Below are 26559 nucleotides of genomic sequence, written 5' to 3'. Positions count from 1 at the left end.
GAAACTTAGTTACTTGACAGTGATTGCATTTATCAATTTCCTTGTACTTTGTATCTTTTAATGCCTTCATTATAGTTTTCATTCCAAAGCCTCAGCTTTTCCAAAAAGCCTGGGCTTAATGTTGATACTTTGCCCAGAGCTTTGACTCTGTGAGTTGAATTAAGATTGTACAGTCTGAATGTGTGTAGTGTGACAAATTTTCCAGCACGCATCAGTGCCACTCAAACATTTAGACTGCAGCAACATTATTCTTTAGCTTTTAGCACTTTCAAGTTGTTGTTGTTGTTTTAGTGCTGTAATTTTTCTTTAAATAATTATAAAGCATAAAATGACATATTACAAAAGTTTTATTGAGGTAATATTGAACAGGGTAGATTTTGGCTGTCGGGCAGCAACTGGCAGAATGTGCCGATTGGCTGCCTGCTCCTGCTGGCAGGATACTTGGTCCATCTTGAGGGTGAAGCCTCATCACCATGCCACCAGCTGCTGGCTGGGAAAATATTGAGTAACAGGGAAGCTGATCCAGGCCACAGGAAGATAGGAGCATGACTGGGGTGGTGGGGGAGGGCAGGAGCTTCGGGGGACATTAGTCCACTACTACATGAGTAGCTTGGAGGTACATTCCTGCTCCTCCTTGTCACAAGGTTAAATTTTGGCAAGGGGAAAAGAGATACAAGGAATAAAGATAGAGTGGGGTGAGAAAGAGGGAGAATTGGATTTGTGAATGATAGAGGAGTAAGAGAGGTTGGCATGAAACAGAGTGAGCGGATGAGTTTTCTTCATCTAATTTTACTCCAAAAACCTTGTCTTTTGAAGCCAACCTATAATTACTCACTCGAATTTTGTTGGCTGTCAGGAAAGGTCAATGGTAATCACTTACATCTCCGAAGAAGAGCAAAAATAATACAAATCGAGAAACTGACAGATGGGAGTATTTCTTTTCATTCGAATTTGATTTCATTTTTAAAAAGAACAGATTAATTTCTGAAAGCAAACAAAGCCTCGGGGGGAAATAGGAAGAGAGGGAGGTTAAGAGGTGAAGCGAGGAGAGAACCTGTTTGAGAGTGCGGGAGCCTCCAATCAAACACACTTTAGAAGAGTGAGCAGCAGTATGGGGAAGTGGTTGGAGAGAAGAGTGAAGTGACTGACAGCAGAGCAAAGGTGAGGGAGTGATAAAGTTGTTGATAATATAATTCAAAGGGGAAGAGTTGGTGAGGTATTGAGGTAGTGGGAAGAAGGTAGGAAGAAGAGGAGGTTGGAGATGTGATTGGAGTGAAGGGGTGGCAAAGCACATGTGACTGGAGAAGGGGGTCATGAGGACTCATTCTTTGTTACCCCCATCTCTAATGCAGGCTGCAACCATTAGTGGCTCCATTTCCCACCAGGCCATACCATACCTCCCATCCAAAATAAAAGAAGGATTTAAAAAAGACAGAGCCAGAAGATTGAGAGAGGGGCAAAAAGAAGAGTTATGGGGATGCAAGCAGTAGAGAAGAGGAGTAAAGAAAAAGCAGAAGAGAACAACATTAAGACAATCAGAGATAGATAAGTAAGTGACCATACTCTCTAGATTAATGTGCACAATGCAATGGGAGATCAACTAGTCACCATTCATTTAAAAATATCGTTTTCTTTTGATGCTCCACATTGAATGTCAAGAAAAATCCATCAGCACTGAAGCCAGAAAATACTAGAAACAAACACCAGGTTAATCAACACTTCATCCCTAATTGCCCATGAGAAGATCATGATGAGCCACTTGTTGAACTGCTGCAGTCCATGTGGTGTAGGCACACCGACAGAGCTGTTAGGAAGAAAATTCCAGGTTTTTAGCTTAGCAGCATTGAGAAATGGTGTAAGTCAGAATGGTGTGTTGGAGGGGAATTTGCAGGTGGTCTGCTACCCTTGTCCTTCTAGATTTTAGTGGTCATGGGTATGGAAGATGCTGTCAAAGGAGGCTTGGTGAGTTGCTGCAATGTATCTTGTATGTGGTACACATTGCTGCACTGTGCATCGGTGGTAGAGAAAGTGAATATTTATGGTGGTGGCTGGGATACTGGTCATTGGGCTACTTTTTCCTGGATGGTGCCAAGTTGTTTGAGTGTTGTTGGAGCCACAGTCATCCAGATAAGTGGAGAGTATCCCATCACACCCCTGATTTGTTCCTTGTAGATGGTGGACAGGCTTTGGGGACTCAGGACCTGAGTTACTCTGCAGAATTCCCAGCCCCTGACCTGCCATTGTAACCACAGTATTTATACAGCTGGTCCAGCTAAGTTTCTGGTCAATGGTAACCCCCAAGATGTTGACATTGGGTGATCAGCGATGGTAATACCAATGAATGTCAAGGGGAGATAGTTAGATTTTCTCTTGTTGGAAATGATCATTGTCTGGCACCTGTGTGGGAAGAATGTTACTTGCCACTTATCAGTCCAAGCCTGAATGTTGTCCAGGTCTTGCTGTATAGGTATGTTCCCTCAAAAGGGCAAGGTAGGACAAACAAATACAGAACTCCCTGGATGATAAAAGATATAGAAATTAAGATGAAGAAGAAAAAGCATGCCAATTACAGATGTCAAGTAGAAAATACAATTGAGAACCAGGATGAATATAGAAAGTTCAGAGAGGAGGTGAAAAAGCAAATAAGAGAAGCAAAGCAGGAGTATGAAGAGAGACTGGCAACCAACATAAAAGGGAATCCCATATAAATTCCATAGGCATATAAATAGTAAAAGGGTGGTAAAAGGAGGAGTTGAGCCCAAAAGGGACCAAAAAAAAGATTGAAGCAGGAGGCAGAGCTGAGGTTTTAAATGAATAATTTGTATTTGTCTTTACCAAGGAAGAAGATGCCACTCAGGCCATGGTGCAAGTGGAGGTAATTCAAACACTAGAAGGGTTTAAAATGGATAAGGAACAAGTATTGGGTAGGCGTTCTGTACTTAAAAATTGCAAATGTTACACCCTTGTTCAAAAAAGGGTTTAAGAATAAACCCAGCAACTACAGGCCTATCAGTTTCACTTTGGTGGTGGGGAAAATTTTAAACAATAATTTGGGACAGAATTAATAGTCACATGGACAAATGTGGCTTACTTAAAGAAAGTCAGCATGGATTCCCTATGGGGAAATTGTGCCGCAGATGCATCTATCCTTGACTGTATCGCTAGGAGTGACCACCACACAGTCCTTGCAGAGAGGATGTCCGTCTTCACATTGAGGATACCCTCCATCATCTTGTGTGGCACTACCACTGTGCTAAATGGGATAGATTTCGAACAGATTTAGCAACTCAAGACTGGTCAATCATGAGGCGCTCTAGGCTGTCAGCAGCAGTAGAGTTGTACTCAACCACAATCTGTAAACTCATGGCCCACCATATCTCCCACTCTACCATTACCACCAAGCCAGTAGATCAACCCTGGTTCAATGAAGAGTGCAGGAGGGCATGTCAGGAGCAACACCAGGCATACCTACAAATGAGGTGTCAACCTGGTGAAGCTACAATACAGGACTACTTGCATGTGTTATGACCATAGCTGGTGTTAATTGCTGCACAAACCAAATCCCGTAGGGAAGCTTGGCTTATGGGCCATACCCTTTTTTTTTGCATTCTGAAAATGAGGAAAAGATGTACCAATCTCAGCAGTAAGAGACCCAGTAACATTTTTGGGATTTTAAAAATTATAAGTAAAAGTTATATTAACAAGAATAAAAGAAAACTTAAGCACACAAGATTAGAGTTACACAATTAAGGTTAGTCTTACAAAACATTGTCCAAAAGACTCTCTACATGGTCACACCCACAAGTAAATACCTCCAGGCAACAGTCCCTTATAGATGTTAACTATAAAATAAATCCAGTAATATTACACAAGGAAAAATGCTGTAACTTCATTAAAGGCATACCACATGACCTCTACCCTCATCCACTTTGGTGAAATCCACTTCAGAGTAAAATTGCTTGCTACAGCCCAAGACTTTTCTGGCTTGAGTGCATGGTTGACTCAGATTGCACCTCCTCCCAGCCCAGGGATAATAGCTCCTAGCTCAGCTCCAGCTATCTCTAGCTAAGCTCTCCACAGTAACTCTAAAATAACTTCTTTCCCCTTTCATCTCCGGTTCCATTGTTCTCACACCTCTTTGAAACTCTAATCCTTTCAAATATAAAATCTTTTATGTCTCTATCTTGTCTTTGCTATTGGGTCAATAAAATATTATATCCTCACTACTATTTACCTGTGGAACTCCTGCAAGATGCAAACATGTTTCTTGACACCTCGGACTCCCCTTTGATATTCAAACAAACTCTCAATTTATTTAAAAATGCAAATGTTAGATCTAACCTATTTACTTGTACCACAAACTTAACACCTCCCTATCCTATTTTAAAACCCCCAGACAACCTAATTCCTATTAATCTCTGCCCAGCTTAATTAAATCACACACACACACACACTCACACACCCTTCTTTACAGAATAACACAATATTCCCCAAAAATATTTTTTAAAAATTCATTCTCACACATGCCAAACATCATATGCAGCAAGTGATAGACAGAGCTAAGTGATTCCACAACCAGTGGATCAGATCTAAGCTCAGCAGTCCTGCCATATCCAGTTGTGAATGGTGGTGGACAATTAAACAACTCATTGGAGGAAGTCGCTCCAGTGATGGGGAGCCCAGCATATCAGTGCAAAAGGTAAGGCTGAAGAATCTGCAACAGCCTTCAGCCAGAAGAGCCAAGTGGATGATCCGTCTCGGCCTCCTCCGGAGGTCTCCAGCATCACAGATACCAGTCTTCAGCCAATTCGATTCACTTCACGTGATATCAAGAAACGGCTGAAGGCACTGGATAGTGCAGAGGCTATGGGCCCTGACAATATTTTGGCAATAGTACTGAAGACTTGTGCTCCAGTACTTCGTGCACCCCTAGCCAAGCTGTTCCAGTAAAGCTACAACACTGGCATCTCCCCGGCAATGTGGAAAGTTGCCCAGGTATGTCCTGTACACAAAAAACAGGACAAATCCAACCTGGCTAATTACCACCACATCAATCTACTCTCGATCATCAGTAAAGTGATGGAAGGGGTCTTCAACAGTGATATCAAGCAGCACTTGCTTAGCTAGCAATAACCTGCTCACTGACGTCCAGTTTGGGTTCTGCTAGGGCCACTCAGCTCCTGACCTCATTACAGCCTTGGTTCAAACATGGACAAAAGAGCTGAACTCCAGAGGTGAGGTGAGAGTGACTGCCCTTGACATCAAGGTAGCATTTTGACCGAGTGTGGCATCAAGGAGCCCTAGCGAAACTGGAGTCAATGGGAATCGGGCGTGGTGGGGGGGCGGGGGGGGGAAACTGTCTGCTGGTTGGAGTCATTCCTACCACAAAGGAAGATGGTTGTTGTTGCTGGAGGTCAATCATCTCGGTTCCAGGGCATCACTGCAGGAGTTCCTCAGGATAGTGTCCTCGGCCCAACCATCTTCAGCTGCTTCAGCAGTGACCTTCCTTCCATCATAAGGTCAGAAGTGGGGATGTTTGCTGATGATTGCACAATGTTCAGCACCATTTGCAACTCCTCAGATGCTGAAGCAGTCCATGTCCAACTGCTGTAAGACCTGGACAATATCCAGCCTTGGGCTGACAAATGGCAAGTAACATTCGCGCCACACAAGTGCCAAGCAATGACCATCTCCAACAAGAGAGAATCTAGCCATTTCCCCTTGACATTCAATGTCATTAACATCACTGAATACCCCACTATCAACATCCTGGCAGTTACCATTGACCAGAAACTGAACTGCACTATTCATATAAATACTGTGACAACAAGAACAGGTCAGAGGCTAGGAATCCTGCAGTGAGTAACTCACCTCCTGACTCCTCAAAGCCTATCCACCATCAGAATGCACAAGTCAGGAGTGTGATGGAATACTCACCACTTGCCTGAATGAGTGCAGCTCCAACAACACTCAAGAAGCTTGACATCATCCAGGACAAAGCAGCCTGCTTAATTGGCACCCCTTCCACAAACATTCACTCCCTCCACCACTGATGAACAGTGGCAGCAGTGTATACCATCTACAAGATGCATTGAAGCAACTCACCAAGCCTCCTTAGACAGCACCTTCCAAATGCACAACCAATAACAGCTGGAAGGACAAGGGAAGCAGACACATGGGAACACCACCACCTGGAATTTCCCCTCCAAGTCACTCACAATCCTGACTTGGAACTACATCGCTGTTCCTTCACAATCACTGGGTCAAAATCCTGGCGCTCCCTCTCTAATAGCACTGTGGGGTGTAACCAAACCACATGGACTCCATACAGTTCAAGAAGGCAGCTCACCACCACCTTCTCAAGGGCAATTAGAGATGGACAATAAATGCTGGCCTAGCCAGCGATGCCATATCCCATGAACGAATGGAAAAAAACTTGCTGGAACTTTTTGAAGAGGCAGCAGAAAAGGCTGTTGAAGGCAATGCTGTTGATGTGATGTGCATGGACTTTCCAAAGCCATTTGATACAGTGCCTCACAACAGAGTTGTGAGCAAAGTTATAGCACATGGAATAAAAGGAATAGTAGTAACATGGATATAAAATTGCCTGAGTTACAGGAAACAGAGCATAGTGGTTAATAGATGCTTTTCAGGCTTAAGTAACGTTTGCAGTGGAGTTTCCCAGGGGTCAGTGTTGGAACTCTTGCTTTTCCTGATATATATTAATGACCTAGACCTTGGTGTACAGGGCATAATTTCAAAATTTGCGCATGATACAAAACTTGGAGGTATTGTGAATTGTGAGGAGGATAGTGTGGAACTTCAAAGGGACATAGGCAAGTTGGTGGAATGGGTGGACAGGTGGCAGATGAAGTTCAATGCGGAGAAATGTGAGGTGATTAATTTTGGACAGGAGAACAAGGAGGGCTAATATAAAATAAAGGGGACAACTCTGAAGGGGGTTGCAGGAGCAGAGGGACATGGGTTTATATGCATAAAATGGCAGGACAGGTTGAGAGTGAGGTTAATAAAGCATACGGTATCCTCAGCTTTATTAATAGGGGTATAGAGTATAAAGTATAAGAACTTGTATAAGACACTGGTTTGGCCTCAGCTAGAGTATTGTATCCAGTTCTGGGTGCCAAACTTTAGGAAGGATGTGAAGGCATTGGAGAGAGTGCAGTAAAGACTGAACTTCAGTTATGAAGATTGATCAGAGAAGTTAGGACTGTTTTCCTTGGAGAAGAGAAGGCTGACAGGAGATCCGATAGAGATCTCATAGACTCAAAATCATGAGGGGTCTGGACAGCGGAGATAGGGTGAAACTGTTCTCACTTGCGAAAGGATTGAGAATGAGAGGACGAGATTTAAAGTAATTTGCAAAAAAAGCAAAAGCAATATGAGAAAAAATATTTTCATGCAGTTGGTAGTCAGGGTCTGGAATGCACTGACTGAGAATGTGGTGGAGGCAGGCTTAATTGAAGCATTCAAAAGAGAGCTAGACTCTTATTTTAAAAGGAACAATGTGTAGGGTTGCGGGCAGAAGGCAGGAGAATGGCACGAGGTAAGTTGCTTATTCGGACAGCTGGTGGAGACACAATGGGCTGAATGACTGCACTGCAACAATTCTGTGATTCTGTGTTATGAACCTGGATTGCTTCAGTATTTGCGATGTCTCAGATATGTCACTATGGGTGTAGTTTGTTTTAATAGTACCTACACGTAAATAGTCCTATAGAGAATCCACACTACCTGTTACCTGCCCCTGTTACGCAAGTAGGTGGTACTTTGATGGGACTTTCAGTACTAAATGCTGAGTTAAAAAATTGCTCTTGCCTGTCATCTGCCTACCCACCATATCCCCAGCTGCTGCTGTGGCTCATTACAAGTTGTCCTTGGCCCACTATGAGCTCTCCTCTTTTTCACTGTTGAATGGACCCTTGGAAATTGGAGGACTTCCTCACCTTCTTCCCAAACCCAGCTGTTCACGCTCACCATCGTCAAATAGAAAAGTTACAATCTTTGAAGTGCTAAACCTACAATGAATAAATCATGCCAGCACTTCCCCCCCAAAAAATAATTAAATAAATAGTCCTTGCTTCCTATGTAAATTCTACTAAAAACCCCCTCATAATTGTGCTGTCATAGCTTTAGTACACGCACAAACAAGTGACTGCAAATCCTCAGAATGAATGCAGTGTGTGTGGTATAAATTATTAAGCAAATTCTAGCTGTATTCCATTTGCATCATCAATCACAGCCCTACGTGAGAGTTTTTTGCCATCCCCAATTGATTTGCTGGTCCTGTGTCTAACCCTGTTCTGACCTTCCCCCTTTGAAATTGTCAGCACCATTTCTACTTTCTTAGCATTTGGTAAGGTGAGGGCGCTAGCCTACTAGCTTGAGTTTCTTCAACTACAAAGGATAATGAATCTGGTAACTTGTATAGATCTAAGGCTCAGGCTTCTTGCATGATACAGACACCTAATGGAAAACATTTTTTAACAAGTAAATTCCAGTGCATGAATAAGTTTAATAATTTTCTTGTAAAAATATTTTTTATTTAAGTTAATTGCAAAGGAGCTAAAGGGAAGACGAAGGGACATTCTTCTACATAATGGATTGCTACGGTCTGGAATGCACTGCCTGAAAGGGGGTTGGAAGGAGATTCAATAGTCGTCTTCAAAAAAGGAATTGGATAAATGTTTGCAAAAGAAAATAACTGCACAGCTTAGGGAAAGAGCAAGGGAGCAGGCCTAACTGGACAGTTCTTTTAAAGAGCTCACATAAGTATGTGGGGCTGGATAGCCTCCTTCTGTGCTGTATAATCTGTATTTACAAAGCTTATTTCTACTGTTGTCTTTCTCAGCTAGTAAGAGTTCAAGTTGGCAGATGAAAGGATTTTTGTAATAATAGAGGTGTACGTTGACTGGCTGTCATTTTGCTCCTTGTTTTTGGTAGGTTTTGCAGACTGTTAATTTTTGATCGGAAGATTTTGAAATTGCTGTTTGGCAGTTTTTATTCCTCGTTGTTATGTGTTAATTGACACTTTCATATATGTCAGCTGTGATTTGTTGTTATTTTACGAACATGGAATTTAAGCCAATCAGGTATAAGTGTGATGCAAGAATCAGCATATTAAAAAGGTGTGACACCACGAAGTGTGATGTCTGAGGTTCGACTGCCAATGATGCCTGTAATTTGGAATGTTTCTTTGATCAAAACTGTGAATATGTTACAATTGTGCAATCTGGAAGTCCTAGGATGACAATAGCCTAGGTTATTTGTGTATGCCCTGAAGGAGTAATGCTTTTCCCAGGCCTACAAAAATAATTTGACATTTCCCTTTGGCGGGCATCTTCAGTTTCATTGTCTGTGGAACTGGATCGCTTCTCGGCCTTTTGGCTAAGATCAAGTGTTGCAGGGGCGACACCATGGTCCTGCCAAGGCAAGGTCGGGATGGAAGGGCGATAACCAATCGCAATCCAAATCCATACCGTGGGTTACCTATCACCGTCCGAATCACGGTGAACCACAGCGATGAAGGAGGATCACCTATGGATCGGGGCTTCTTCACCAGGAGGATCCTGTTGAAGGCGTGCGGCTTCCAAGCTACGGAGATCTTCACCCTGCACGACTCCCGCAAAGGTGGTTATTTCGACGTGACGTTCAAGCGAGTGGCAGACTGCGTCCGGCTCCTGAGGGTGTTCGAGGAGAAGAGAGACCTGCCGGAGATGAAGATCCTGACGGCGGAGCCGCACTTTTCTCTGCCGTTGCAACGGGAACGTGAGGTGATGGTGCATGTGTACAACCCCTTCGTCCCTGTCGCCGACGTGGTCACCTTCCTCACCAGGTACTTCGATAAGGTGGGGAGCGGCACCGAGATTCGAGACGACTTGGGGATCTGGACAGGCAAACGCCTGTTTAAGGTCACGCTAAAGACCGATGGTAAGGGAGCCATTTTCCACCCTCCCTCCAGTTTCGCTATCGGGGGAAACCGGGGCTACCTGGTCTACGCTGGGCAACCCAAGCATTGTCGCTCATGCGGCAAGGCTGGTCATGTGGCGGCCAACTGCAGCGCCTCCCTCTGCAAGATCTGCAAACAGGAAGGGCACCAGACAAAAGACTGCAAACAGGCCAAGTGCTGCAACCTGTGTGGCGAGGCAAGTCACCTCTACAGGACCTGCCCCAAACGCTGCCGTACTTACGCACAGGCAGCCAAAGCCGACCAGGGGGAAGCAGAAGAAAGGTTCCGTGTCACTCCAACCACCAAGGCCCCCAGGGAGCTCAACGGGACAAAGGAGGACACAGAGAGAGACAAGGTGGAGAAAGAGATTGAGGCAACAGAGAGCCAATCAACAGCACTACCCCCTGAACCTCCCAGTCCTCAGGAATCAATGGAGGAGGAGGCAGCAGTGGAAAAGCAGCAGGGGGAGTGGCGGACGGTGAAGAACAAGAAAAGTAAGAGGGAGCGAAGAAGAAGCAAAGGCGCTTCCCAGAGAAGCGGCAAGAGGCGTCTCCCATCCGACACGGATGACAAGGGCAGCAGCTCTTCGGATGATGAAGTGCCAGAGCGGCACCGACAGAAGAGGCGGCAAAGCTCCAGGGCGTTGGAGGACGAGACACCCGAGCTCCAGAAAATTGGAGACAACAAGGAGACCAGCGCACCCCAACTTTGCCTGCAACCTGAGGAGGCCAGTGCACCACAGCCCCTGGAATCTGGGAGCAGTGAGGCAATCATCGCACCCCAGCTCCAGGAAGCCGGGAACAGCAACACCCCAGAGGGGGTGAGTTTTGGAGAAGCTTCTCCAGCAAAGGTCATCTCAAAACCCGCTCTCTACGTGAACCTCCAGATGCCACCGGAGCAGAACACGGCCAAGGAGATCTACCTCAGCCCATCCAAAGTGAAGGAATTTGAGCTCACTACGGGTATGAAGGAGCAGACTAAAGGTCTGGGACTCTCAGAGACAGTGGGTTTGGTAGGAGAATAAATGCTTTAAAATGGGTTTAAAGATTGTATCCATAAATGTGCGTAGCATTAAATCTACTACGCGATGTGTTGCGACCTTGGACTACCTAGCCAAGGTCAAAGCTGACCTGTTGTTTCTGCAGGAGTGTGCGATACCGCACCTCAGCTCCTACAGGCAATGGTCACGATGGTGGTCCCACGGGCCATCGATCTGGTCGGGCGGAAACGACTCTCGTTCCTCCGGCCTGGGTATTCTGCTGCGGGGAGGCAACTTCACCGTCTCCGAGGTCAAGGAGGTGGTGGGCGGGCGACTCCTCGTAGCAGACGTAATGTACAAGAACGCTCCACTCCGGTTAATTAACGTGTATGGCCCGGCACAAGGGGCTGAGCGGCTGGAGGTTTTTCAGCAGCTCCCACTGCTGCTGGCGACCTCCAGGCCGGTCATTCTGGGCGGGGACTTCAACTGCATCATCGATGCGGCTGGACGATCCGGCAGGGCCGGAAGCAGATTGGACGCTACGTCCAGATCCCTGATGGAAACAGTTAAGGATGCCAAGCTGCACGACGTCTTCAGCAACCCTGCAGACGGAGCGCAGCGTAGATACACCTGGTCGCAGCCAGACGGGTCCATTCGTTCCAGGATAGACTTCCTGTTTGTGTCCCGTGCATTCACAGTCAGATCCACCGAGGTCAAGCCGGTGTTCTTCTCTGACCACTGCCTCCTACTGGCGGACTGCCACTTGGAGGAAGACCTGAGGGTGGGCAGGGGGGCATGGAAGCTAAATGTGCAACTGCTGACCCCAGAGAACATTGAGGAGCTCAAGAGGGATTACAAAGGTTGGAGAACCGTGAAACCCCTCTTTGAGTCCCTGACACACTGGTGGGAAGTGATCAAGGGAAGCATCAAGAGGTTTTTCATCCGCAAAGGCACCCAGAAAGCTAGAAAGGAACAGAGGGAAATGTCCCGACTCCAGGAAAAGATGCAGAATCTGCTCCGGCTGCAGTCGATGGGGGTCGATGTCAAGGAGGAGCTCCAAGAGGTGAAGGGCCAGCAAGCCTCGCACTTTGCCTCGGAGGCCTCCAAGATCATCTTCCGTTCCAGAGTCCGCTCCGTGGAGCAGGATGAGACGTGCTCACGTTTCTTCTTCCAAAAGGTACACAGAGAGCGCTCTGTGATCAGCAGCCTGAAGGAAGAAGACGGCTCAGTAAAGTCATCACGGTCCGACATTCTGAGGATCAGCAAATCCTTTTATGCCGGACTGTATGACGTGAAGCCCACGGACAGCACGGCCTCCCAGTCCTTCCTGTCCTCTATCACGGAGGTCTTAGACCACAGTACGCGGGAGAGCCTAGACAAACCGCTAACTCCTGACGAACTGACTAAGGCCCTCGAGTCCTTCGAGAAGAGTAAAACCCCCGGAAGCGACGGCCTGCCGGCGGAGTTGTATTCGGCTCTGTGGGACCTGATCGGCCCAGACCTGCTAGAAGTGTACGAGAGTATGCTCCTGGCCGGCAGCATGTCAGAATCCATGAGGAAAGGCATCATCACCCTCATCTACAAGCACAAGGGGGAAAGGGAGGAAATTAGAAATTGGCGACCCATTTCACTGTTGAATGTGGACTATAAGATTCTGTCCAAGGTCATCGCCAACCGGGTCAAATCCGCTCTGGAATTGGTGATTCACCCTGACCAGACCTGCTCTGTGCCAGGCAGGAAGATCTCTGACAGCCTGGCGCTGCTCAGGGATACGATTGCCTATGTACAGGACAGGGGTGTGGATACCTGCCTCATCAGCTTGGATCAGGAGAAGGCCTTTGACAGAATATCGCACACCTACATGGGGGATGTGCTCTCCAAAATGGGCTTTGGGGAGGGAATTCGAAATTGGATCCAACTGCTCTACACTAACATCAGTAGCGCAGTCTCAATCAATGGGTGGGAAACAGATAGCTTTCCGATTAAATCTGGAGTCAGGCAGGGCTGTCCTCTCTCGCCTGTCCTTTTCGTGTGCTGCATAGAACCCTTTGCCGAGTCCATCAGGAAGGATCCGGGCATAAGAGGAGTGACGATCCCAGGCAGTGGAGGCACTCAGGTAAAAGCCTCCCTGTACATGGACGACGTCGCCGTTTTCTGCTCGGATCCGCTGTCGGTGCGCAGACTGATGCACGTCTGCGACCAGTTCGAACTGGCCTCGGGAGCCAAGGTAAATCGTGGGAAGAGCGAGGCCATGTTCTTTGGGAACTGGGCTGACCGATCCTTTGTCCCCTTCACTGTCAGGGCTGACGGCTTGAAGGTGCTGGGGATATGGTTCGGAGGGACCGGGGCATGCGTTAGAAACTGGAAGGAGCGAGTGGCTATGGTGAAAAGGAAACTGGGCATGTGGGAGCGACGCTCCCTCTCCATTGCGGGTAAGAACCTGGTCATCAGGTGTGAGGTACTCTCGCTGTTGCTGTACGTGGCGCAGGTCTGGCCCATTCCACACTCCTGCGCGATGGCGATCACTCGAGCCATCTTCCGCTTTATCTGGAGGTCGAAAATGGATCGTGTCTGCAGGGACGCGATGTACAAGCCTCTAGATAAAGGGGGAAAAAACGTGCCCAACATCGCCCTCATACTGATGGCCACCTTTGTGTGTGGCTGCATCAAGCGGTGCGTAGACCCTCAGTACGCAAACACCAAGTGTCACTACGTGCTGAGGTTCTACCTGTCCCCGGTGTTGCGAAGGATGGGTCTGGCCACGCTGCCGCGGAACGCTCCAAGTAGTTGGACCGTGCCGTACCACCTGTCCCTGGTGGAAAAATTTATGCAGAAAAACACCTTTGACCACAAGTCCATCAGGCAGTGGTCAGCACGTAACGTCCTAGAGGCCCTGAGGGAAAAGGAGAGGGTGGACCCTGTGGGATGGTTCCCCGAGCAGACTGTCAAAGTCATTTGGCAGAATGCCTCATCGCCAGAACTTTCCAACAAGCACCAAGACGTAGCTTGGCTGGTGGTGAGAAAGGCCCTCCCCGTCAGATCCTTCCTACACGCCAGGAGTCTCACCCCCTCTGCACGTTGCCCTCGAGGTGGCTGTGGTGGGGAAGAGACCGTTGTTCACCTCCTTGTGGATTGTGCCTTTGCAAAGAAAGTCTGGAGAGAGATGCAGTGGTTGCTGTCGAGGTTCATCCCGAGCAGTTCTGTGACACAGGACTCTGTGCTCTACGGGCTGTTCCCAGGGACACACACCGAGACAAACATCGACTGCAGCTGGAGGATCATCAACTCGGTGAAAGAGGCGCTTTGGTCTGCCCGAAACTTGTTGGTCTTCCAGCACAAAGAGTTGTCCCCGACCGATTGTTGCGGACTGGCACAATCCAAAGTCCAGGACTACGTGCTGAGGGACGCACTAAAGCTTGGGGCAGCTGCCGCAAAGGCGCAATGGGGAAGGGTCGCTGTCTAAGACCTTTCTACCACAGCGCACCGAGAGACTGGGAACTGTTTAGAGCCCCTCGGGCTGTACAGATCAAAATGAAAGGCTGTAAATGATTGTAATATTGTTTGTACTGATGCACCTGGTGATACATTTTGTAAAAGTTTAACCTGGATTGTACCCTTGTAATGTTGTTTTTGAAATGGTTTTGAATGTGATTGAAGATTTTTTATGAATAAAGTATATTTTTACAAAAAAAAAAGTCTGTGGAACTGGCCACTGGCCATGGCATAAGAGGAGTGACGATCCCAGGCAGTGGAGGCACTCAGGTAAAAGCCTCCCTGTACATGGACGACGTCGCCGTCTTCTGCTCGGATCCGCTGTCGGTGCGCAGACTGATGCACATCTGCGACCAGTTCGAACTGGCCTCGGGAGCCAAGGTAAATCGTGGGAAGAGCGAGGCCATGTTCTTTGGGAACTGGGCTGACCGATCCTTTGTCCCCTTCACTGTCAGGGCTGACGGCCTGAAGGTGCTGGGGATATGGTTCGGAGGGACCGGGGCACGCGTTAGAAACTGGAAGGAGCGAGTGGCTATGGTGAAAAGGAAACTGGGCATGTGGGAGCGACGCTCCCTCTCCATTGCGGGTAAGAACCTGGTCATCAGGTGTGAGGTACTCTCGCTGTTGCTGTACGTGGCGCAGGTCTGGCCCATTCCAGACTCCTGCGCGACGGCGATCACTCGAGCCATCTTCCGCTTTATCTGGAGGTCGAAAATGGATCGTGTCCGCAGGGACGCGATGTACAAGCCTCTAGATAAAGGGGGAAAAAACGTGCCCAACATCGCCCTCATACTGATGGCCACCTTTGTGTGCGGCTGCATCAAGCGGTGCGTAGACCCTCAGTACGCAAACACCAAGTGTCACTACGTGCTGAGGTTCTACCTGTCCCCGGTGTTGCGAAGGATGGGTCTGGCCACGCTGCCGCGGAACGCTCCAAGTAGTTGGACCGTGCCGTACCACCTGTCCCTGGTGGAAAAATTTATGCAGAAAAACACCTTTGACCACAAGTCCATCAGGCAGTGGTCAGCACGTAACGTCCTAGAGGCCCTGAGGGAAAAGGAGAGGGTGGACCCTGTGGGATGGTTCCCCGAGCAGACTGTCAAAGTCATTTGGCAGAATGCCTCATCGCCAGAACTTTCCAACAAGCACCAAGACGTAGCTTGGCTGGTGGTGAGAAAGGCCCTCCCCGTCAGATCCTTCCTACACGCCAGGAGGCTCACCCCCTCTGCACGTTGCCCTCGAGGTGGCTGTGGTGGGGAAGAGACCGTTGTTCACCTCCTTGTGGATTGTGCCTTTGCAAAGAAAGTCTGGAGAGAGATGCAGTGGTTGCTGTCGAGGTTCATCCCGAGCAGTTCTGTGACACAGGACTCTGTGCTCTACGGGCTGTTCCCAGGGACACACACCGAGACAAACATCAACTGCAGCTGGAGGATCATCAACTCGGTGAAAGACGCGCTTTGGTCTGCCCGAAACTTGTTGATCTTCCAGCACAAAGAGTTGTCCCCGACCGATTGTTGCGGACTGGCACAATCCAAAGTCCAGGACTACGTGCTGAGGGACGCACTAAAGCTTGGGGCAGCTGCCGCAAAGGCGCAATGGGGAAGGGTCGCTGTCTAAGACCTTTCTACCACAGCGCACCGAGAGACTGGGAACTGTTTAGAGCCCCTCGGGCTGTACAGATCAAAATGAAAGGCTGTAAATGACTGTAATATTGTTTGTACTGATGCACCTGGTGATACATTTTGTAAAAGTTTAACCTGGATTGTACCCTTGTAATGTTGTTTTTGAAATGGTTTTGAATGTGATTGAAGATATTTTATGAATAAAGTATATTTTTACAAAAAAAAAAAGTCTGTGGAACTGGCCAGAGCCTGCACGGCGCAGGCTCAGACTGAGATAGCAATCAAGGTCCTAATTTACATCATAAAACCCCAAATTGGATATTACAACAGGCCTATCATCTGAAGCAGGCAGGCTCTTTGAACACCTGGCAAACTGAAGCTGTCTGTATTACTGGATGTTCGTGGGACAATAAGGCTCCCAACCCCATCTTGATGTAGTTCTTGCCTGTTAATGCCAGGCAAAGGCAATGAAAACCAACTTGTATGTCTTTCTTTGTCGGTCTTAAAGAGTTTTAGAATTCATTTTCCATGATTCGAAAATTAGTGCCAGTTTTCTTCTTTAATAGTCTCAAATGGTTTTCCTGCCCTCTCATTGTACCTTCAACTCTGGAAATCCCATATTTAAGAGCTGCTGCTTACCTGTTGTCCTTACCACCTTTCTTGGATATCTTAAGCTGCTTGAGAGTTGTTCTGCCTGAACATGGCTTCCAAAACAAAACGTGAGAATCCAGTCATCATAGCATTAATTAAACCAATGAATGGCAGGAGTTTCTGATGAAACAACAAGTCAAGCTGATTGTCCCATTCATATTTTTGGATTAGACAGCCTTGTCACCTTTCCTTTCATGGTAACATTATTTTTCAGCTTTCTCTACAATGCTTTTAGGCAAGGTTTTCAAAGCCAGAATTTCCACCTTCTTTAAAATTGAGGGCGAACAACAAAGTGGCAATGCAGTCAGGACATTTTCCAGCTTCTCTCGGTCAAAGGAGAGAAGGTACTGTTGGTCTACTCCACTTAATGTGTCAGCATCAAACTCTGATATATTGAAGCATTCTTTTCGAAAGCTCCATTGGATTTCCCATTTCATCTCTTTTCATTCTTAAACTTCTCCCATTACTCTATTACCAGTACTGGTTTCACAATCTGACAGCTACACTTTGCCCATTATTCTTTCCTCACTGGAATTTTGTGCATCAGGTTCAGCCTTTGCTTCCAACTTAATTGTGCCTGACAAAGGTTTCATTCTCTTCTGTCTTCAACAGTTTCCTTTATTTCTCCTGCAGTTTTTAACATGATTCCCCCTTAATTTGGTCTTAATGTCTAGCTAACCTTTGTGTCAGACATATCAGTTTTAAATACGCCTACCTTGTCTGATTTTTCAATGTCAGTTCCAAATGGTGATATTTCAGATCCATCTTATGAATTTATCTGCAGAAACTTTCACTATTTTGGTTAGCAGATTTTCCAAAATTCCCTTTCAGAATTCCATCAATATGTTCCTGTGGAGAAGGTTTCAAACCCATTGTAGATGTTAATGTAAAATCTCTCCCTTTCTCTACCCAAGCCTTAGGAGGCTCTGAACATTGGTAGCCTTTAAAAAAAAGACCCATTTCACCTTCTCCTCTATTGACAGCATTGAATGCTGTTAGGGTATTGGTCTGCCGATGCTGGGTGGTCTCTGATATCTCTCACATGAGGCCATTTCTTGTGCAATGAGTGTTAGTGAGTTATTTGACCTTGGGCGTACCAGAGCGAACTCATCTTCTCCCCACCTAGTGTCTATATTTGTATTTTTCACCAGGACAAGAGTGGGACACCTGCCAAAGGTTTTTCTTCTTTAGCTGAACCAATTGCAATAACCAAATTATCACCCTGTGTAATTAAGCACAGACTGGGAATCAGACCTTGGATGATCTGTGGTTCAGTTTCATGCTGCCTTCACTGAATGAGCCTTTAATAGAGCTAAATAATCATAGTTGACCTATTTTTATGAAAACTGATGTTTCTACCTTTGTTTACTCTACATGAGTTTTGAGTGCTTTTCAACCATTTGATTTCAACACTGACACAACTTCAGGGGGAGAATTTTCCCCCCGTCAGGGGAGTTGTGGGGGGGTTGTGCGGGGACTGGCAGGAGCGCCGCCATTTTACAATTAAGGCCCATCCAGTGTGACACACACCCGAAAGTGCTGTGCGCTCCCTGTGTGGGCAGAGGGGGGGGGATTTCCCTGAGTCAGGGCCTGTGCTCTTTCGCACATGTGCACAAAAGAGCGCAGAAATCTCCCTGAGGCATCTCGGTGCTTCAGGAAGATTAGTTTAACTTCTGAAAAATTTAATAAAGTTGAAAAAAATTTTAAGGACATGTCCCCCCATGTGAAACTGTCACATAAGCTGGGACATGTCCATTAATTTTTTCAAAAATTTTTGTTAAATTAATAAACCCTTCATGAAACCTCATCCTGCCCATGGATGAGGTTTCACGAAAAATGCGAAGGCCGCCTGAGCTCTTTGCCTGCCCGCCAACCTTAAGTTGGACGGGCAGCATTCCTAAAAGCTTTAATAGGCCTTTGACAGTTCGGCGGGCACACAGCCGAGATGGTTGCACACCTGCCAAACTGACAATCTAAATGACGTGAGGTAACATCGACATACCCGCATGAAGTCACCGCGCATCATTTCAAGTCCGTATGACCCTTCTTCAGAGCCTTCAAGACGTTGTCCAACTTTTCCCCGTCTGTCATTCGCTGTGAGATGGGAAAAGTCATCCCCTACAGGAATAACACGGGCATTCCCATTCACAAAGACTTGAAAGACCCCCCAGAATAGTGTTTAAAATCATGCCAGCCATTTTGGGAAACAGCAACTAATATTGATGCAGCTGTCTAGATTGACAGAATCATGGGACATATGCAGCATAAAAAACAGCTCATAACTGACCCAGCAGTTCCTGGGGTTCTTGGTTTTGACCTCCCTCGAAGACAGTGCACAGCACTCAACTGAATCTGCACAGGGGATGGATGATGCAGCCACCTGCTCCATAAGTGACAGATATGGGACAACCTGAAATGTGATTGTGGCCATGAGTCCTGGACTATGGAGCACATCACCCTGCCCATTAAGGTCTGCTGTGAGAGGCACCTCATTTCTTCACTCAATATCTCAGGAGGTGACTGAATGGATAGCCAAACTAGACATCGTATTAGAAGCTTTTCCCATCATATAAAAACAACAGTACCTAATTGGAGATCCTCTTTGTACATTGTGCAACATTTTACACCCTTCTCTAGCATTTTAAATAATCAGCTTTTAAACCCTTTTATTGTGAAAGCAAGGAGCAAGATGAAGGCCCTTGTAAAATGACATCACCAGAATTTAAAATAACGAAAGGAAACGCAGATGAATTAGAAAATTATGATTAAATGGTGAAAACATGGTTTTCAAGAGCAACAGATTGGAGAAACACAGGAAGTTCATGCCTGTTATGTCCTGAGATATAATGGGATGAAATTTATTAATGGCAGATTTTGGGTGCCAAAACATCATTGCGCATAGAGTAGGTGCCAGAAGCCAGAGACCTGAGCCTTGTCCAAAACTGGAACTAATGCCTCATTAACATAATTTCTGTGAGCTGCGGACATGCTAATTGAACATCCTGATGAAGTTTGTAGGTCGCAATGACAACACCTTGAGCCAGATGTGTTGCCAGCAGTGGCCTTCACGTAGGCCCTGGGAAACAGGGCATGGTGACTAGGAAGGTGGGGGCTGGCAGGCGGGGTGCTGTTTACTGGGGGAGCAAGCATGTGCCAGCAGGAGGCTGGAGCAGTGCTGTAAGACTAGGAGCAGCTGCTCTGCAGTAAATTAAAATTCAAAAGGGTACGGTTTTGTTGGCGGCGCATGCCAAATTTCAGGGTGATGGAACAAGCATTCAGCACTCCATTAGCATGCGCAAAGAGCCAATGCCTGTTTCAGGATGCCACCAGGGATAACTTTACTACATCTGAGCCAATATGCTACTGGACGTACTTCAGACATGAAACATATAGTTCTGCAAAATTGGTGCTTTTTGTCCCCAGTTTGCGGTCAAAAACCATGCACATTTGCCTTTGGTGAGGTAGAGTAGAGGGATGTGCAATTAATTTTCATTTCAAAAGAGTAGAAATGGGAAAGGAATAGAGGAACATGGGACTTAGGAGTAGGAGTAGGCCATTCAGCCCTTTGAGCCTGCTCCACCATCCAGCAAGATCATGGCTGATCTGGTTGTGGTCTCAACTCCACTTTGCTGTCTGTTCCCCTATTATCCTTGACTCCATTGTCTATCAAAAATCTGTCTGTCTCTGCCTTGAATAAATTCAATGACTCAGTCTTCACTGCTTTCTGGTAAAGAGAATTCCATGTACCAATGACTCTTTAAGAGAAAAATTTTTTCCTCATCTCCATCTGAAATGGTGGACCTCTTAGTCTTAAATTGTGTCCCCTGGTTCTAATCTCTCCCACAAGTGGAAACATTCTCACGGTATCTACCCTATTAAATCCCGTCAGGGTCTTATTTGTTTCAATAAGATCACCTCTCATTCTTCTAAATTCCAATGGGTGTAGGCCCAACCTGTCCAACCTTTCTTCATAAGATAAGCCCCTCATCCAGGAATGAGTCGAGTGAACCTTCTCTGAACTGCTTCTAAGGAGTAAATGCAATTGTATCATTATGTATTAGTGAAGAAAGTTCAGAGGAGTACTGACTGTAGTAGTGATAATAAACTAAAGACCAGAAAGATTGGGATGAAGAGAGCGAGGTGAGAGACGATCATTGAGAAAGGGATCAAATCCTGGTGATGCACACACTGCGTGTAACTAATGAGCCCAATGGCTGGACCACAGCAAATTGGACCATTGCTCACATTTGTTTATTACCGATGAGCTGTGGTCACCACTCATGGCCCCAAGGATAGCTCACAAGCCATGGGAAAGAAGGGGATTTGTCCTGCTTGGCCAATGGTCGAGGTCTGCAGCACAGTCCCAGATGGGGAGAGGCAATCAGGAGGTGGATTCAGCAGTGGCCAGGAGCAGCCCATGGATTTAGGGTGGAGCCAGGAGGAGTAGGAATATTTCTTCCACACCAGAATGATGCATGTAAAAAAATGTTAGTTAAAACTTAACTTTTGGATGACAGCTTCCTTTAAGGATTGCTGGTTTGGCTACTAAGTGCCTGAAACAGTAGTCACAACTGCATGGAGCATGTTTCTCTTTCAGCACTCAAAGCATCAGTGCAAATGCTTGAGCTGCCACTCCAGAAGCTAAAACTGTTCTTGGGTCCTCTTCTCGAGGCCTGGAGGCTACACTCCCTCCTGAGCTCTCTCAAACTCAAGGCTTTCATAAACATCCCTCATGTTGTTGCGGATTATGAATAACGGACTCCTCCAATTTATGCACAATCTACAGCAAATTCTGGGACACTGTATCCACTGTCCGCAACTGTGCTTGATGCTAAATTCCTTAGCACCCCAAACCGGGTGCAATTCCAATGTTGTGGAGGAACAGTGTGCTGGAAAGGAGAGAAACAAGGACTCCTACTCCTTCTGATTCCACAAAATAATAAATCATTTCCAAATTTTTGGGCCTTTTGTTGGACATTGCAAGCTCTCACTAGCCCAAACAAATTTAGAAGTCCTGATCTGAAATGAGCACAGGAGCTGCTTTAAAAATAAACAACCCATTTAGTTGTGGCCTGAATAGCTGGCAGATTAGGTCATTAGGTGCACCCACAGTGTTGTTAGAAAGGGAGTTCCAGGAATTTGACCCAGTGACAGTGAAGGAACGGCAATATATTTCCAAGTCAGGATGGTGTGTGACTTGGAGGGGAACTTCCAGGTGGTGGTGTTCCCATGCATCTGCTGCCCTTGACCTTCCAGTTGATAGGGATCGCAGGTTGGAAGACGCTGCTGAAGGAGCCTTGGTGAGTTGCTACAGTGTATCTTGTAGATGGTATACACTGCTGCCTTTGTGTTAGTGGTAGAAGGAATGAATGTTTATGGCAGTAAACGAAATTCCAATCAAGTGGGCTGCTTTGTCTTTTGTGGTGTTGAGTTTCTTGAATGTTTGTGGAGCTGCACTCACCCAGGCAAGTGGGGAGTATTCTATCGCACTCCTGACTTGTGCCTTGTAGATGGTGGTCAGGCTTTGGGAAATCAGATGAGAGACTTGCCACAGAATTCCAAGCCCTTGGTCTGTTTTTGTAGCCACAGTATTTATATGGCTAGTCCAGTTCAGGTTCTAATCAATGGTAAACCCCAGAATGTTGATAGTGGGGGATTCAGCGACGATAATGCCATTGAATGTCAAGAGGAGATCCTTAGATTCTCTCTTGTTGGAGATGGTCATTGCCTGGCACTTGTATGGCACAATGTTACTTGCCACTTATCAACCCGAGCCTGCATGTTGTCCAGATCTTTCTGCATATGAACATGGACTGCTTCAGTGCCTGAAGAGTCGCAAATGGTGCTGACCATTGTGCAATCATCAGTGAACATCCCTACTTCTGACTTTATGATGGAGGGAAGATCATTGATGGAGTAGCTGAAGATGGCTGGGCCTAGGACACTACCCTGAGGAACTCCTGCAGTGCTGTGCTGGGACTGAGATGATTGACCTCTAGCCATCTTCCTTTGTGCTAGGTATGATTCCAAAGAGTGGAGAGTTTCCCCCTGATTCCCATTGACTCCAGTTTTGCTAGGGCTCCTTGTTGCCACACTTGATCAAATGCCGCTTTGATGTCAAGGGCTGTCGCTCTCACCGCACCTCTTGAGTTCAGCTCTTTTGTCCATGGTTGGACTAAAGCTGTTACGAGGTCAAGAGCTAAGTGGCTCTGGTGAACCCAAACTGAGCATCAGTAAGCAGGTTATTGCTGAGGAAGTGGCATTCAATAACACTGCCGACAACCCTTTCCATCATGTGGCTGATGATTGAGAGTAAGCTCTTGGGGCTATAATTGACTGGATTGGATTTGTCCTGCTGAATATCAGGATGGTATCATTGAGGAGGATCTAGATGTAGCTGAAGTAGAATGGTCAAATTCCTCTTGCCTTGTTACTGTAGCGCACCTAGAAAGGTGGAAAAGGAAGCATTTAAATAGGTGTGTATGAGACATTTAATGTTCTCAGCTACCAAATTTTAAGTTTGGAACTTGTATCTACACTCTGACCTAATGTCAGATTTCGGGGCAATGAAGCAGCTGAAGGAATACAAGAAGATAAATATTTTGATCAGTCCACAGCTGGCAGTTCACATCCTCCTTGTCCATCTCTCATTGTGTCTCCTATATACTTTCCCAGGAGTTACCAGGCTTCCTCTCTGTCGATGGTCAGATCAAGGTTTCCTCAGCCAGTGGCTGATATGTATCACTGAAAGTGGGCAACTTTCCCCTGCGCAAAGAGAGCTCAATACTGACGTTGGGTCTCCTGAGTGAAAATGTGGCTCATTTTCTAATATGGGCATCTATCAGCTCGAGTTCTAAACACACTCCTAGGCAAACTGTAAAAATGCAATCTTTATCACTGCTATGTAATTTGTGATGTTGCAGTGTCAATAACAGGAGATTGAAGTTTCTGTAATTCACTTTTTTCTAAGTCATCATGAATTAGAAACATTTCCTTCGACAGCACCTTCCAAATCCATGACCTCAACCACCTAGAAGGACAAGGGCAGCAGATGCGTGGGAGCACCACCACCTGAAAGTTTCCCTCTAAGCCACACACCATCCTAACGTGGAAATATGTTGTCGTTCTTTCACTGTCGCTGGGTCAGAATCCTGGATCTCCCTCCCTAACAGCACTGTGGGTTTTCCCAAACCACATGAACTGCAGCGGTTCAAGAAGGCAGCTCACCACCACCTTCTCAAGGACAATTAGGGATGGGCAATAAATACTGGCCTAGCCAGCGAAGCCCACATCCTGTGAATGAATAAATTTTTTAAAATCACAAATAGTGCCCCAACAGTTAATTACAGTAAGTCTGTTTTGCATGTGCATTTTTGCATATTTGCGTTGTCAATGTTTGTAGTGAACAATTTTTAGAACACATATTGGCAGAATACTTTATGCTATAAATGCCCTGTAAACACAAGCATCCAACAAAGTGGTTTTGTGGGCACTTTATTGAAAGTTTGCACTAACTGCAAACTTGAGAGTTTGTAAATATGCACGGTTGAGCTCAAGGGATCGGAGTCAATATACTTTCAAAGCACTTAAAAAAACTAAATGACTTGAAATGTGTTCAGTACCATAATACTATACAAAGAAATGGGTTAACTTTGCTTTTTTATTTTCACAGGATCCTCATGCCAGCTTTGATTTCAATGACCATTTTGATGATAAACATGATCCACTTCCTGATACTATGAGTGGATCTAATGGGTAAAACATTCCAGCAGAATTTTTAATCCATAGTAATAATACAGTTCCAGACTCTCTGTATTTTCTGATTGGTGAGCGGTTTGATTGGGTGGGTGGAGCCTGGCACACGTGCCTTACTTACTGGCCCTGGTCCCTGCCCCCAACTGCTCCATTGGCCAAGTTACTGATGCCCGACAGCTGACTCCTACCCTTCCCCAACCTTGCTTACTGATGCCTGGCCTCTGCCTCTCCCATCCTTGGTTTTTGGCTAATGATGATCAGGATGGAGTGCAGAAAGGCATGAAAGTGGGTGTGATGTGGGTTGGGGGACGTGGGGGTGTGGGGTGGTGGTGATGAAGTGAGCAGCCATATAGGAGCAAGGTAGACAGCACCGGGAGGAGATGGCATTGGAGGGGGACTTTGGGAGGGGGCGGAGGGGGACTTTGGGAGGGGGCAGAGGGCAGGTGATATGGAGGAGATGGTATGGGAAGGGTTACTGGGGGAGGGGGTACACTGGTGAGGGAGAACAGCATGGGAAAGAATGAGGTGGGGACAATATTGGGGTAAAATGGCCGGGCAGGGGAAGGGAATAAGAAAGAGGGGGAAGGAAGGGAGATGGCATGGGAGGGGTGCTGGGGCATCCTTAGAGGTGTGGAATGGGTGATGGAAATGGCATGGGAAGAAATGGTGGGATGGGATAAGCCTGATATGAGAGGAATGAAAGGAATGGAATAGGTGTGGCATGAGACGGATGACATAGGAAGGGTGTAATGGCATGGGATGAGGATTTAAAGAAATAGTGTTGCAATAAAAATATTAATTTCACCCCAAATATTTCACGAGTTTCTGCTTGAATCAAAGTATTTCTTCTGAGTCTATTTTGAGCAACAACCCTTTATAATACAAAGGACATATGACTGAACAAATTTATCAGTGGAAGTGAAAAAGTTGTAACCTTATTTTATTCAAGGGTAATAATAGAAAATGGGTCAAATCAGATGTAATAATTCTTTTAGCATTATAATACGTGCTACGTATCAATTATGGTCCATAGTACAATAATGTAGCGAAAGGTTTTTTTTATGTGCTAAGTGCAATCTATATCAGTACATATCCTTCATCCATTTATCTTCTAAAATCAACTTACATAATTTTCAAACATTAACATTGTTTTTATTTCCCTGAAGGGTGCAGCTGATTGAAGTGGTATTATTGGTGTTGGTGACTTGTACATGTTTGGCTTGTTGGACATTGCCCCAACTGGCAAATATACCCATCAATGACATTTGGCTTAGTTTTAATAGGACCACAAGCTAAATGTCAGCAAAGGCAAAGGCTGTCTATTTTGGCTTCTGATAATACATTCAAAACCTCTAGCCTTCCTCCTGGCTGTCTTCTCAGGCTTTGATGTGTGGAACTTTGGCATACTGCTCAACCCCAAGCTCAACTGCCTTCCCCACATCCAATCCACTGCCAATACATCTATCCTTTCACCTGCGAAACAAGCCTCCAAGTCTGCCCCACAGAGTCCCCAATCTGCATCTTTTTCATCTTGACATTCTTTGTTTTCCAATTGTATCCTTGACATCCTTCTCTTTTGTGCCATCTAAAAATTCAAGACATCCAGGTTGAGGTGTTTTCTCGGCAGAATTTTACGTCCCACGGCAGGCGGCGCCTGACCCCATTGGGGGTAAAATCACACGGGATGACGTCGGGTGAGCGTCCCGACATCATCACACAACCATGTGATATTTCGCTCAGCGGGTGTGCGCAAAAGCCCAAAGCGTGTCCACCGACAATTAAGAGGGCAATTAAGCCGATTAATGGTACAATTGTCTGCGATTTTTCATGGCCCGTCCAACCTTAGGGGTGGCGGATGGGCAAATCAGCCAGGCGGCCTTCACGTTTTTCATGAAACCTCATCCAAGGGCTGGATGAAATCTCTGTTAGGTAATAAAATTAAAATAAATACCTGGAGACAGCATTTTTATAAGGTATGCTTTCAGGTACTTGATTGTGATGCATGGACCTTTTTTTGCATCTTTTCAGTGCTTCATTTCATTATTTGCAGGTCTGCTCCCTGAGGCAGCTGTCTGCCTTCACGGAGCTCTCCC

At 46.2% G+C, this 26559-nt stretch overlaps 1 protein-coding gene across 2 annotated transcripts in view; it reads left to right on the top strand.

The window, feature by feature from the left end:
* LOC144682828 (PC3-like endoprotease variant B) overlaps window positions 1-26559 on the top strand; it is an 898333-nt gene that overhangs the window by 527600 nt on the left and 344174 nt on the right. For both annotated transcript variants that reach the window (XM_078545597.1, XM_078545598.1), the window contains exon 8: window positions 24384-24466. In XM_078545597.1, coding sequence (XP_078401723.1) covers window positions 24384-24466 — 83 coding nt within the window. The remainder of the gene's footprint in view (window positions 1-24383; window positions 24467-26559) is intronic.

The sequence above is a fragment of the Cetorhinus maximus genome, chromosome 7 (assembly GCF_964194155.1).
Source record: "Cetorhinus maximus chromosome 7, sCetMax3.hap1.1, whole genome shotgun sequence".
NCBI lineage: Eukaryota > Metazoa > Chordata > Chondrichthyes > Lamniformes > Cetorhinidae > Cetorhinus > Cetorhinus maximus.
Note: the sequence above shows the minus strand (reverse complement) of the source record. Positions and strands in the feature narration are given on the sequence as shown.